This window comes from Dendrobates tinctorius, unplaced genomic scaffold, assembly GCF_039654945.1.
Source record: "Dendrobates tinctorius isolate UK_male_01 unplaced genomic scaffold, ASM3965494v1 ptg000237l, whole genome shotgun sequence".
Classification (NCBI taxonomy): domain Eukaryota; kingdom Metazoa; phylum Chordata; class Amphibia; order Anura; family Dendrobatidae; genus Dendrobates; species Dendrobates tinctorius.
In genome coordinates, this window is record NW_027361904.1 from 2,283,186 (window position 1) to 2,298,406 (window position 15,221).

At 42.6% G+C, this 15,221-nt stretch overlaps 1 protein-coding gene across 1 annotated transcript in view; it reads left to right on the forward strand.

Annotated features, from left to right (window-relative positions):
- Nucleotides 1–14,799, forward strand: part of LOC141060472 (uncharacterized) — a 167,087-nt gene extending 152,288 nt beyond the window's left edge. The window contains 1 exon segment of the mRNA XM_073556737.1: nucleotides 12,909–14,799. Within this exon segment, the coding sequence (XP_073412838.1) occupies nucleotides 12,909–14,683 (1,775 nt within the window). The 3' untranslated portion in view covers nucleotides 14,684–14,799.
- Nucleotides 14,800–15,221: the final 422 nt, after the last annotated feature.

Genomic DNA, 15,221 nt, shown 5'->3' on the forward strand with positions numbered 1-15,221 from the left:
GAAGAGTTTGGGTGTGTCTGTGTCATGTCAGGCTGAGTGCCAGTCTGGTGGATGCCAGAATGCAGAGCTATCTGCTCTTGCAGAGCTTTGTCTGTGTAGTAGACACAGGACAGAGTGTGGCACCCAAAGTGTACACAGCGGTGCTGTCGTCCACAGAAACTAGTCAGAGGAGGACTGGCGTGTGTAACAACTGCAAACAGGAATCAAGGACTTTGTGCAACTGTGAGTAGAGACATTAACACGGCCATGCAGTCACCCGCGGCAACTGGTCAGAGATGGACTAGCGTGTGTAGTGACTGCAACTTAATAGAAACTGATACTATGAACTAATATTATGCACTTGTGTGAAGTGGATACTGAGTTATATACACTTGTGTGAATTGGACTTTAATGCTGTGAAGAAAACACATTAATCATAGAATCATAGAATCGTAGAGTTGGAAGGGACCTCCTGGGCCATCTGGTCCAACCCCCTGCTCAAAGCAGGATTCGCTAAATCATCCCAGTCAGATGTCTGTCCAGCCTCTGTTTGAAGACTTCCATTGAAGGAGAACTCACCACTTCTCGTGGCAGCCTGTTCCACTCATTGATCACTCTAACTGTCAAAAAGTTTTTTCTAATATCTAATCTGTGTCTCCTCCCATTCAGTTTCTTCCCATTGCTTCTAGTCTTTCCTTGTGCAAATGAGAATAAAGTTGATCCTTCAACAATGTGACAGCCCTTTAGATATTTGTAGACAGCTATTAAGTCTCCTCTCAGTCTTCTCTTTTGCAAACTAAACATTCCCAAATCCTGCAACCTTTCCTCATAAGACAGGGTTTGCAGATCGGTCACCATTCTGGTCGCTCTTTTCTGAACTTGCTCTAGTTTGTTGATGTCTTTTTTAAAATGTGGTGCCCAAAACTGGACACAATATTCTAGATGAGGTCTGACCAAAGAGGAGTAGAGGGAAATAATGACTTCACGTGATCTAGACTGTATGCTTCTGTTAATACATCCTAGAATTGCATTTGCCTTTTTTGCTGCTGCATCACACTGTTGACTCATATTCAGTCTGTGATCTATTAGTATACCCAAGTCTTTTTCACATGTGCTGTCACTTAGCCCTATTCCTCCCATTCTATATATGCTTTTTTCATTTTTATTGCCCAGATGTAGTACTTTGCATTTCTCCCTGTTAAAAACCATTCTGTTAGTTGCTGCCCACTTCTCCAGTTTATTTAAATCTTTTTGAATCCTCTCTCTCTCTTCTCTAGTATTAGCTATCCCTCCTAGCTTTGTGTCATCAGCAAATTTAATCAGTTTTCCCTCAATTCCTTCATCTAAATCGTTGATAAAGATGTTGAACAATACAGGGCCTAGGACAGAGCCCTGTGGTACCCCACTTGAGACATTCTTCCAACTGGATGTGCAGCCATTTACGACCACTCTTTGGGTCCGATCACTAAGCCAGTTATGAATCCACCTAACAGTTGCCTTGTCCATTCCATACTTAGTCATTTTTTCAATAAGGATTGTATGAGATACTTTGTCAAATGCTTTGCTGAAGTCAAGATATACTATATCTACAGCATTTCCTTGATCCACCCAATCAGTGATACCGTCATAGAAGGAAATTAAGTTAGTCTGACATGACTTATTAGCTACAAACCCATGCTGACTCTGTTTAATCACTTCATTCTTATCCAGGTATTGACATACATGTTGTTTAATAATTTGTTCAAAGATCTTTCCTGGTATAGAAGTCAGACTCACCGGCCTATAGTTGCCTGGGTCCACCTTCTTCCCCTTTTTGAAGATAGGAACAACATTTGCTCTTCTCCAGTCTTCTGGCACTTCTCCTGTTCTCCAAGAATTTTCAAAGATTATGGAGAGGGGTTCAAAAATTTATTCTGCTATCTCCTTCAGTACTCTGGGGTGTAATTCATCTGGACCTGGAGACTTGAATTCATTTAGGTTAGCTAAGTGTTTCCTCACTATCTTTCTGTTTATAGATATCCTGGATTCTTCTATTCCCTTAATAGGACAGTGAATAACAGTTGATGTTACATTTCCTTTCTGAGAGAAAACAGATGCAAAATAGGAATTTAAAAGTTCAGCCTTCTCAACATCCTGTCTTACCATTTCATCATTTTCATCCTGTAAAAATCCTATAGCATCTTTGACTTTTCTTTTACTTTTGACATATCCCCAAAATCCTTTATTATTGCTTTTGACATCTCTTGCAAGCCTCAATTCATTTTCAGCTTTAGCTAATCTGATTTGTGCCCTGCAGGTTCTGCAGACAGCATTATATTCTTCTTTAGATATGCCTCCCTCTTTCCATTTTATAAACATTTTTTTTCTTCCTTTTTAGCATGTGCTTAAGTTCTGTGTTCATCCATCCTGGTTTCCTTAAATGCTTCCTATTCTTCCCTCTTTTCGGAATTGTTAACAACTGTGCTTTGAGAATTTCATTTTTCAAGATTTCCCATCCTTCTTGGACATTTTTGTCTTTAAGGATATCCAGCCATTGGATCCCTCCAATTCTCTTTCTGAATCCCTTAAAATCTGCCTTTCTGAAATCTAACCTTGACGTCTGAGTCTTCACAGGTCTTCCGCCTCTAGTTATCCAAAATTCTAAAATAGCATGGTCGCTACCTCCTAGGGTCCCAGCCACTTTTACCTCCTCAACCATTTCCTCCATGTTTATAAGGATTAGATCCAAGGTAGCAGTTCCCCTTGTTTTCTCCCTTACCTTTTGGAAGATAAAGTTGTCAGCAAGAGAGGATAAGAATTTCCTTGACCTGTTAGTTTTGCCTGAGAGAGATTCCCAACAAATGTCTGGATAGTTGAAATCTCCCATGACAACTATGTCATATTTTTTGGAGAACTTGGCCATTTGATGCATAAAGAGTTCATCCATATCTTCAGCTTGTACAGGCGGCCTGTAGTAAATGCCTACAATGGTGTCCTTTCCATTGTTCTGTCCTTGTATTCTTACCCAAACAGTTTCCACAGAACTCCCAGTCTCTGAAGCTTCAATCTCTGTGCAGATATACGCATTTCTAACATACAATGCGACACCCCCTCCTCGTTTATCAAGTCTGTTTCTTGCAAATAAGTTGTATCCTTCTAGTCTTGTATTCCAATCATGTGTATCGTCCCACCAAGTTTCAGTGATTCCAATGACATCATATTTCTTTTCCTGTGTTAGTAGTTCCAATTCTCCTTGTTTGTTGCCCATGCTTTGTGCATTAGTATAGAAACATTTTAGTTTGTGATTGGTTTCTCTTTCTCCAATATTTTTATTAATTAGATTCTTTCGTCTTTGTTCTTCCTTTCCACTTCTAATAGCAGAGTTCTCAATAGCATTTGTCAGGTGTATGGCTTTTTCTGGTCTTTTGCTTCCCTTCCCATGTTGTTCTAGTTTAAAGCTCTCCTTACAAGTGTAGCAAGGCGACTTCCAAATACATGCTTTCCAGTCTTCGTAAGGTGCACCCCATCTCTAGCAAGTAGTCCATCGTAAAGGTAATTCACTCCGTGATCCATAAATCCAAATTGTTGCTGACGGCACCATCGACGTAGCCAGTTGTTCACCTGCAGAATCTTATTCCACCTCCTTGTTCCATGGCCATCCACTGGGAGGATGGAAGAGAAGACCACCTGCGCTCCCAGTTCTTTCACTTTCTTGCCTAAGTCTTCAAAGTCTCTGCAGATGGTTTCCAGGTCGTTTCTTGCGGTGTCATTTGTCCCCACATGTAGTAGCAGGAATGGGTAGTCATCTGTAGGTCTGAAGAGTCCTGATATCCTGTCAGACACATCTTTAATTTTTGCACCTGGAAGACAGCACATTTCTCTTGCAGTTATATCCGGTCTGCAGATAGCGGCCTCTGTTCCTCTCAACAGGGAATCCCCCATGACCACCACTCTCCGTTTCTTCTTCACAACATTTTTCTTTCTCCATCCAGGAGGACTCTGAAGGCGTACAAGGTTGCTGTTTGTGGGCAAAGTCTTATCCTGATGTATTTCTTCATCGTTTTCCTGGGTGAGAGCCTGGTACTGGTTTCTGAGCAGTATGGGTGCTGACTGACTCCTGATCCTCCTGCTTCTCTGGGTCACATGTCTCCATTCCTCTGTTTCTTCAGGTGCACTTCGAATTTCTTCTCTTTCTGTAACATGAAGAGATAATTCTGCTCTGTCCAAGAACTCTTCACCTTCCTTAATGATCTTCAACGTAGCTAACCTCTCTTCGAGATTTTGCAACTTTTCCTCCAACAGGGACACAAGCTTGCATTTGTGGCATCTGAAGTTTGGCTTTTCCACTGGTAAGTCTGTGAACATGTAGCAAGAAATGCAGCTCACCAAATGGCTCCTGGCCTCTTCCATCTTGAGATTTCTGAAAAACGATGAAAGATGAGCCAAAATTCGCGCGCCGATTTCCTCTTTTCAGCTGCAACGGCCAAAACCCAGTGATCGTTGAGCTCGCGGAGACTCTTCACTTATCCCAGGCACTGGGAATATGCAAATGATCTCCTCAAGACTCTTCCCCTGGTTTTGTGCTGGAACTTTGTGGGTCACTGCCTCATCACTGCGTACGGTGCTACCGCAGCATCACATTGGGTAATCGTTTAGTTAATTTGTGTTGCACATCTGTAATGTTGAATATATGATGTGAAATGTTTTTATAGCATGTGCAATATAATCATTATAATTTATTATAACTAACCACAGTTAGTTACTATGCCCGGGCAACGCCGGGCTCTTCAGCTAGTTCTTTACAAAAAGCTGCTTTGTTTTTGATACTTAATAGTTTTTGGTTTGGCCCAGAAGCTGATTTCCAGCATCCAGGGCGAAGGGAAGAAGTCGGGAGAAAATATGGCCAGCGCTGTACTCTGTGCGCAGAATTATTAGGTGATTTGTATTTTTGATGAGTAGTTTTATTATTGAACATCTCCAGTGCTGTCAGTCAGTCCACAGGGTTAATAAAGCTGACTATTTAATAAAGTAAAAGCGCAGTTTATCCTTAGATGAATATTTCTGTGTGCAGAATTAATGGACAACTAAATGAAAAACGGAAATTTTCCATCTCGGTTGTTTGTTTTCATCTATTACACTGAGAATAAGAACCGAACAACTCAAAATGTACAAAATACATTTCTCACATTTCAAAAAAATCTCAGTGACCAAAATAGTAATATGGCCGCCCTTCTTCTCAATAACAGCCATAAGCTCCATCTATGGAGTCTGTCAGTTTCTTCATCTGTTGATCAACTTTTTGGACAGCACCAACCACAGCTCCAGACACTGATCAGAGAGTCGACTTTTATTTCACCATAAATCTTCCGTTTAAGAAGGGCCCAGAAGTTCTCACTAGGGTTTAGGTCCAGTGAGGACGGGGCTGGGTCATTATTCTTCATCTTTAATGCCTTTCCTATCTGCCAAGCGGTGGAGACCACAATGCTGTGACGGAGCATAATTTGGCAGAAAAATCATAGTTTTCTAGAAAGATGCAGACTTTTTCCTGCGTCCATCTCAGTGACTTCTAAGAGTAAGGGGAGGCCCATTACTGATCCAGCCACAGGTCCCATCCATCTGTTTCATCCAGATCCACTCTTATCTCATCAGTCCATAAAACTTGTGAACAATCAGTATCAGACATATCTTGGCCCAGTCTTCACGTTCCTTTTTCTGTGTCTTGCTCAGTGGTGGTCGGATTCAGCCTCCTCACCTCGACCATGTCTCTGAGCACTGAACACCTTGTACTTCTGGCCTCCAGGCAGGGCCGGTTTTAGACAAAGTGGGGCCCTAGGCAAAAGTTTAAAGTGGGGCCCCAAATGCTAACATTGTAAAATCACACATTTAGGTTACATTACATGAGCAGGATGTGGATACAGTTGGCAGAGGGCCCTGTGCTGGCACTGTGGCCCCCATATTCAGGGGCATTATATCAGCCAACGGGTCTGCCACTATTAGCATTACACAGGAGCGTTGCTAGGGTCAGAAAAGATTGGGGGGGCCAAGCCCCAAGACAAAGAGTTGTCCCCCAATCCCCTCTTAATTTTTTTTTTTTTAACACTGCAGATAACACAGCAGGGCTCCCAACTGTCCTGGATCCAGCGGGACAGTCCCGATTTTGACACTCCCATCTGCGGGATTGTAGTCTTCCCCGCACTGCATATCAGCTGCCACGCCCACCTGTCATTTCAGAAGGGACTGTGTACCGATCGCCATACAATTCCCTCTGTGCACAGCACACTCCAGAACAGAAGTCTTCCCCGGCTCATGTGACCAGTCACATGACTGTGACCTCATCCTATGTAACACCAGAGAGAGCAGTAATAACTCTCTGAGAACAGATAATATAGTAGATGTCACCTGCAATCCTATGTAACACCACAGATAGTCTTACTCTGAAACGCTATGGCTATGTTCACATGCATTTTTTTCAGTAGCCAAAACCTGTTCTATTGGCAGTAAAAATGTTGCGTTCAAAACACCTGTTTTTCAGCTTGTTTCTGGTGTTCTTTACACTTTTTTCAGCTTTTTTTCAAGTGCGGATGTTTTCTTTGTCTACAGTATGTTTAAGGCCACGTTCACAGGTTCAGTATTCGGTCAGTATTTCACATCAGTATGCGCAAGTCAAAACCAGGAGGGTGAGAAATACAGAAGTGGTGACGTGTTCCTATTAGGCTGAGTTCACACGTGGCGTTTTTTCCGCGTTTCCGCGGCGGTTTTAACCGCGCGATTTTGCTGCGGTTTTTACCACGGCGGAATCGCTTCGCGGTAAAAAACGCAGCATGCTCATTAATTTTGCAGAATCGCGGCGATCCCGCACCCATAGGAATGCATTTTTCCGCTTACTTCCCGCATGTGGCTCTGCCCACCATGCGAAAAGTAAGCAGAACAATTGCGGATGGTACCCACGGTCCAGAGGAGAGGAGACTGTCCTCCGGGCTCTGGGTACCATATCCCTGTAAAAAATAGAATTTAAAATAAAAAATGGTGTTATTCTTACCTTCCGACGTCCCGCGCAGCCTTCCCGCCTCTCTCCACGCTCTCGTTCCCAGTAAACCTTTGCGAAAATAACCGGATTACCGCGAGACGTCACGATCCCGCGAGAACGAACGTCATCGCGGGCATTTTCGGAAAGGCTTACTGGGAAAACACACTGAATGAAGTGACACGCTGCAGATTCAAAAGCGCTACAGTTCAGAAATTCAGTCAGAAAAAAACAAGCGCATGCAGGAGATTTCAGAAATCTCATATGTTTTGCTGGCACTTTATAAAGCAGCTTTTGGCCACGTTCATAGGCAGAATTTTTGCAGCTTTTTTTTCTGCAAATAAGTTTACAGCATTTTACAGAACAAGCAAAGCCTGAGATTTTCAGAGATCTCCTCACACCCTTTTATTTTCTCCTGACTCAATTTCACAACTGCGGCGTTTTTTTAAATCTGCAGCGTGTCACTACTTTCAGCAATTTTTTTCACCCGTAGAAAGCAATGAAAAAGTTTTAGAAAAGCTGCAAATGTCACAACGTTGTTTTTCGCTGCGTTTTTGGTGAATAAAACAAACTTTATTAAACATGTATTGTAGACAAAATGCATATTGTAAAAAAAAGCAAACAGCAAAAGCTCTAAGGGTCTGTGTCCACAATCAGTAAACTCTGGATGCTGCATACATCCGCAGCATCCAACCCGCAGCGGCCAGATGTTACAGCATAGTGGAGGGGATTTCTAGAAATTCCATGTCCACTGTGCATCCACATACGCCCGCACTTCACCTGCGGAGATGGACATGCGGAACGACTCTCCAGACCGCAGCATGTCAATTTATCTTGCATAGATGCGAGTCTCCGCAAGAGAAATCTCACCCCTACGATGTATTGGGTGCGGTGTTTCCGTACGGTTCAGTGACCACACGCGGAATCACCTGCGTTCAGCAGAGGGCAGCACTTTAGACGGAGCACATGTCCGCTGCGTCCGAAGTGCTGCCATGTCTGCACATACCCTAAAAAATTGCTGTTTTGAAATCAGTGTTTTTACTGCCAAGAGAGCCGGCTTTGGCAGCAAAAAAAAAAAGTACCAAAAACGCTGATTCTTATGCACAACTGTACTGTATATGTGTATGGTTTACCCTTATTATTTCACATGGGAATTCATTTATTTCTATGCCATAAATCCCCTGATTCAGGAGACAATATCCCTGTCTTGTGTCATCCAGACAGTAGTGAAAAATGAGGATGAATGAACTTATGGAGATCAACATCCAACACTGCGGAGACACCATCACATGTTTCTCAACGCAGTGATTCTAGAGCACTGCCCCCATCCCTTATGGGAAATATGTAAAAACATGCAAAACAGAAGCCGCGGAGACACCATCACATGTTTCTCAACGCAGTGATTCTGGAGCAATACCCCCATCCCTTATGGGAAATATGTAAAAACATGCAAAACAGAAGCCGCGGAGACACCATCACATGTTTCTCAACGCAGTGATTCTGGAGCAATGTCCCCATCCCTTATGGGAAATATGTAAAAACATGCAAAACAGAAGCCGCGGAGACACCATCACGTGTTTCTCAACGCAGTGATTCTGGAGCAATGCCCCCATCCCTTATGGGAAATATGTAAAAACATGCAAAACACAAGCCGCGGAGACACCATCACATGTTTCTCAACGCAGTGATTCTGGAGCAATGCCCCCATCTCTTATGGGAAATATGTAAAAACATGCAAAACAGAAGCCGCGGAGACACCATCACGTGTTTCTCAACGCAGTGATTCTGGAGCAATGTCCCCATCCCTTATGGGAAATATGTAAAAACATGCAAAACAGAAGCCGCGGAGACACCATCACGTGTTTCTCAACGCAGTGATTCTGGAGCAATGTCCCCATCCCTTATGGGAAATATGTAAAAACATGCAAAACAGAAGCCGCGGAGACACCATCACGTGTTTCTCAACGCAGTGATTCTGGAGCAATGCCCCCATCCCTTATGGGAAATATGTAAAAACATGCAAAACAGAAGCCGCGGAGACACCATCACGTGTTTCTCAACGCAGTGATTCTGGAGCAATGTCCCCATCCCTTATGGGAAATATGTAAAAACATGCAAAACAGAAGCCGCGGAGACACCATCACGTGTTTCTCAACGCAGTGATTCTGGAGCAATGCCCCCATCCCTTATGGGAAATATGTAAAAACATGCAAAACAGAAGCCGCGGAGACACCATCACGTGTTTCTCAACGCAGTGATTCTGGAGCAATGTCCCCATCCCTTATGGGAAATATGTAAAAACATGCAAAACAGAAGCCGCGGAGACACCATCACGTGTTTCTCAACGCAGTGATTCTGGAGCAATGCCCCCATCCCTTATGGGGAATATGTAAAAACATGCAAAACAGAAGCCGCGGAGACACCATCACGTGTTTCTCAACGCAGTGATTCTGGAGCAATGTCCCCATCCCTTATGGGAAATATGTAAAAACATGCAAAACAGAAGCCGCGGAGACACCATCACGTGTTTCTCAACGCAGTGATTCTGGAGCAATGCCCCCATCCCTTATGGGAAATATGTAAAAACATGCAAAACAGAAGCCGCGGAGACACCATCACGTGTTTCTCAATGCAGTGATTCTGGAGCAATGCCCCCATCCCTTATGGGAAATATGTAAAAACATGCAAAACAGAAGCCGCGGAGACACCATCACGTGTTTCTCAACGCAGTGATTCTGGAGCAATGTCCCCATCCCTTATGGGAAATATGTAAAAACATGCAAAACAGAAGCCGCGGAGACACCATCACGTGTTTCTCAACGCAGTGATTCTGGAGCAATGTCCCCATCCCTTATGGGAAATATGTAAAAACATGCAAAACAGAAGCCGCGGAGACACCATCACATGTTTCTCAACGCAGTGATTCTGGAGCAATGTCCCCATCCCTTATGGGAAATATGTAAAAACATGCAAAACAGAAGCCGCGGAGACACCATCACGTGTTTCTCAACGCAGTGATTCTGGAGCAATGTCCCCATCCCTTATGGGAAATATGTAAAAACATGCAAAACAGAAGCCGCGGAGACACCATCACGTGTTTCTCAACGCAGTGATTCTGGAGCAATGTCCCCATCCCTTATGGGAAATATGTAAAAACATGCAAAACAGAAGCCGCGGAGACACCATCACGTGTTTCTCAACGCAGTGATTCTGGAGCAATGTCCCCATCCCTTATGGGAAATATGTAAAAACATGCAAAACAGAAGCCGCGGAGACACCATCACGTGTTTCTCAACGCAGTGATTCTGGAGCAATGCCCCCATCCCTTATGGGAAATATGTAAAAACATGCAAAACAGAAGCCGCGGAGACACCATCACGTGTTTCTCAACGCAGTGATTCTGGAGCAATGCCCCCATCCCTTATGGGAAATATGTAAAAACATGCAAAACAGAAGCCGCGGAGACACCATCACGTGTTTCTCAACGCAGTGATTCTGGAGCAATGTCCCCATCCCTTATGGGAAATATGTAAAAACATGCAAAACAGAAGCCGCGGAGACACCATCACGTGTTTCTCAACGCAGTGATTCTGGAGCAATGTCCCCATCCCTTATGGGAAATATGTAAAAACATGCAAAACAGAAGCCGCGGAGACACCATCACATGTTTCTCAACGCAGTGATTCTGGAGCAATGTCCCCATCCCTTATGGGAAATATGTAAAAACATGCAAAACAGAAGCCGCGGAGACACCATCACGTGTTTCTCAACGCAGTGATTCTGGAGCAATGTCCCCATCCCTTATGGGAAATATGTAAAAACATGCAAAACAGAAGCCGCGGAGACACCATCACGTGTTTCTCAACGCAGTGATTCTGGAGCAATGCCCCCATCCCTTATGGGAAATATGTAAAAACATGCAAAACACAAGCCGCGGAGACACCATCACATGTTTCTCAACGCAGTGATTCTGGAGCAATGCCCCCATCTCTTATGGGAAATATGTAAAAACATGCAAAACAGAAGCCGCGGAGACACCATCACGTGTTTCTCAACGCAGTGATTCTGGAGCAATGCCCCCATCCCTTATGGGAAATATGTAAAAACATGCAAAACAGAAGCCGCGGAGACACCATCACATGTTTCTCGACGCAAGCAATGACTAGCCAGGTCTTTCCCCGGGAAGGAACAACCATGGGAAGGGCAGTCTCCAATGAAGGAAACCACCTATGCCAAAACATGGTATCCATCCACAGACAGCTGTTTCGGGGCATTGCCCCTCATCAGTGTGGAGTAGGAAACTGGCCAGTAGGAGCAATGCCTAGTAGAAGACTGTGAAAAATGAGGATGAATGAACTCAAGGAGATCAACATCCAACACTGCGGAGACACCATGACGTGTTTCTCAACGTAGTGATTCTAGAGCAATGCAGGGAGAAAGAGACAGGGGGCTCAAGGGGCTTTGCGAGACAGACGATCCAGACTACAGAGCAATGCACAGCATTATTCACTGCTGTACACCCTCTGGGCACTTCATAAATGGACTGCAGATGCAGGGGGCCCCCTTTGTAGGTGGGGGCCCCAGGCATCTCCCTGGTCTGCCTGATCCAATTGCCGGCCCTGCCTCCAGGGAGGTTGCATCTCTAGAATATGACAGCACTGGAGGAAAATGGCTTCCTGGTCGCTTCACGTTTGATTCTTCTCAGATCTTTGGCAGTTAATCTGTCTTTTTTTCTCAACACATTTTATGTGGCACTGCTGAATATTTGTAACAAAACTTTTTATGGTTTTGTGATCGTGCCTCAATAGCTGAGCAATTTCAGGACTTCTGCCTCCATCTGTAAGGCTAGGTTCACATTGCGTTAGAGCATCCGTTTAAAGGATCCGTTAAACAGATGCGCTAACGCTGATGTCATTTTGACATCTTTTGTGCCCTAGCGCTAACGGTATGCATTAACGCATGGTAGCAGTTCGTTACCATGCGCTACCATGCGTTAGCCCATATAGTCTATGCAGTCCGCGTCGTGAAGTAATGCATCATCGCTAACGCATGCCGATTTTGGCATGCGTTAGGATGCGCTACTGTCATTGCAGGCAATGGGTGCGTTAACACATCTGTTACAAAGCATTAGTGCCGCTATGTAACGGATCCCGGCAGCGCATACCCCCTAACGCCATGTGAACCCAGCCTAAGACTTGTAACAATTTTTTACTTGTCAGAGTCAGATAAATCTTTTTTGCCTGTTTTGCCAATAAATCTGTACACCTTAATTAAGGGTGTTGTATCCTTAGGCCACATTCTCCTTAATTACACCTGTATTGTTCTAGGTATGTGTATATATATATATTTTTTTTTTTATTTTTTTTTATTTTTGTTATGTTAAATTAAACTATTTTTATTACTTAGTTTTTATTAATAATAATGAATTTGCAGAATATAAAAAAATTAAAAGGAGCACAAAACTGACATTGACAGGGCGTTCATTGAGCACCGAGCTTCCATGGTAGCCCATCGGCAATCCATGATTTTGTCGTGTGCACAGAGGTCGGAACCATGTAACCATTGCTGTGGCATCTAAATACTTAAACAGCAGCGAATGGAGCTAGGGATTGTGATGAGATGGACGGCACCTAACCGCTTGGACCTACAGGTTCACTTATTCTCCACTGGGCAATTTTCTGAGAAAAGAGCAGTGACCGACATGAGACATGAAGATGTCTTCAACACAAAAGTAGAAAACCGCAACAGAAAAGCCTGTTATCATAACATTGTGATCTAGTGATCCCTGCTCTGAGATTGTGATCTGTTTTGCAACCAATAATTAAGTTATTAAATGAATACTTCTCAATTGTTATGTCATATAACGTCAGTACAATCGTTATATTAGGTTATATTGCTATAAAATAATATAGTTTTATTCTTCCAGATGACTGTACCGGAAGCACAGAGGACTATCCAAAATCTTCACATGATAATGCAAATGATTGTGATATCATTCAGTATGAAGATGAGAAAAATGGCAATATTGAAAATATACCCTCCGCCCCTCATATCCAAAATGTATCATCTGATCCAGTGAAACAGATCCTATCTCCTGATTCATCACAGACTGTAAAGCAAAATACAAGTTACAGTTCGAGTGTCGAACGTCAAAAAGTTCCCATAGGGGAAAAGCCATATTCATGTTCAGAATGTGGCAAATGTTTTTCCGCAACATCAGGTTTGGCTACACATCAGAGAATTCACACAGGGGAGAAGCCATTTTCATGTTCAGAATGTGGGAAATGTTTTGTGAGAAAAACAGATGTTGTTAAACATCAGAGAATTCACACAGGGGAGAAGCCATTTTCATGTAAGGAATGTGGAAGATGCTTTAATAATAAATCAAATCTTGTTAGACATGAGAGAACTCACACAGAAGGAAAGCCATATTCATGTTCAGAATGTGGGAAATGTTTTAACGAGAAACATAGGCTCATAACGCATCAAAGACTTCACACAGGGGAGAAGCCATTTTCATGTTCAGAATGTGGGAAATGTTTTAATCAGAAACATCAGCTCATAACACATCAAAGAATTCACACAGGGAAGAAGCCATATTCATGTTCAGAATGTGGGAAATGTTTTAATGAGAAGCATCAGCTCATAACACATCTAAGAACTCACACAGGGGAGAAGCCATTTTCATGTTCAGAATGTGGGAAATGTTTTAATGAGAAACATCAGCTCACAACGCATCAAAGACTTCACACAGGGCAGAAACCATTTTCATGTTCGGAATGTGGGAAATGTTTTAATCAGAAACATCAGCTCATAACACATCAAAGAACTCACACAGGGGAGAAGCCATTTTCATGTTCGGAATGTGGGAAATGTTTTAATCAGAAACATCAGCTCATAACACATCAAAGACTTCATACAGGGGAGAAGCCATTTTCATGTTCAGAATGTGGAGAAAGTTTTACCATGAAACCAGTTCTTGTTAAACACCAGAGAATTCACACAGGGGAGCAGCCATTTTCATGTTCAGAATGTGGAAAATGTTTTACCATGAAACAAGGTCTCATTCGACATCGTAAAAGCCACACTGGGGAGAAGCCATTTTCATGTTCAGAATGTGGAACATGTTTTACCATGAAACAAGATCTCTTTAGACATCGTAAAAGCCACACTAGGAAGAAGCCATTTTCATGTTCAGAATGTAGGAAATGTTTTAATCGGAAATATTTTCTTATTAGGCATCAAAGACTTCACACAGGGGAGAAGCCATTTTCATGCTCACAATGTGGAAAATGTTTTAATCAGAAACATGTTTTTATTACACATCAAAGAATTCACACAGGGGAGAAACCATTTTCTTGTTCTGAATGTGGAATCTGTTTTAACCAAAAACATAGTCTTATAAGACATCAAAAAGTTCATACAGGAGAGAAGCCATACTCATGTTCAGATTGTGGAAAATGCTTTACTGTAAAATCAGATATGATTAGACATCAAGAAATCCACAAAGGGGAAAAGCCATATTCATGCTCAGAATGTGGGAAATGTTTTATTCGGAAATCAGATCTTATAACACATCATAGAATTCACATAGGGGAGAGGCCATATTCATGCCCAAAATGTGGAGAATGCTTTACCCGTAAATCAAGTCTTGTTAGACATGAAAGATCTCACACAGAGGGAAACCAGTTTCATGTTTAGAATGTGGAAAATGTTTCACTGTTAGATCAGATCTTGTTAAATATCACAATTTATGCGGCAAAAGGCACTTTCAATTTCAGAAGGTAGAAAACATTAAAAATCTTTAACCACTTCCTGACATGGCCAATTTCCATTTTTTGCAGTTCTGTTTTATGCTCCCTTTCTTCCAAGAACCTTAACTTTTTTATGCTTCCATGGATACAGCCGTATGAGGGCTTGTTTTTTGCTTGGGTGAGTTGCACTTTTGAATGACGCCATATATTTTATCATATAGTGTACTGGAAAACAGGAAACAAAATTCCAAGTGCGTTGAAATTGCAAAAATAATTCAAGTCCACAAAAGTCTTTTGGGGTATTTTATTTACCCTGTTCACTGTATGGTAAAACTGACTGTGCAGTTTGATTCCCCAGGTCCATACGAGTGCGCAGATAGATACCAAATGTATAGTTTTTTGTTTAAGGGGTTAAAAAAGGAGCATTATTGTCAGAAGCTCCCTGTCCTCTCCAACAGATGCAGGAACCTTTCCTTGCAACCAGA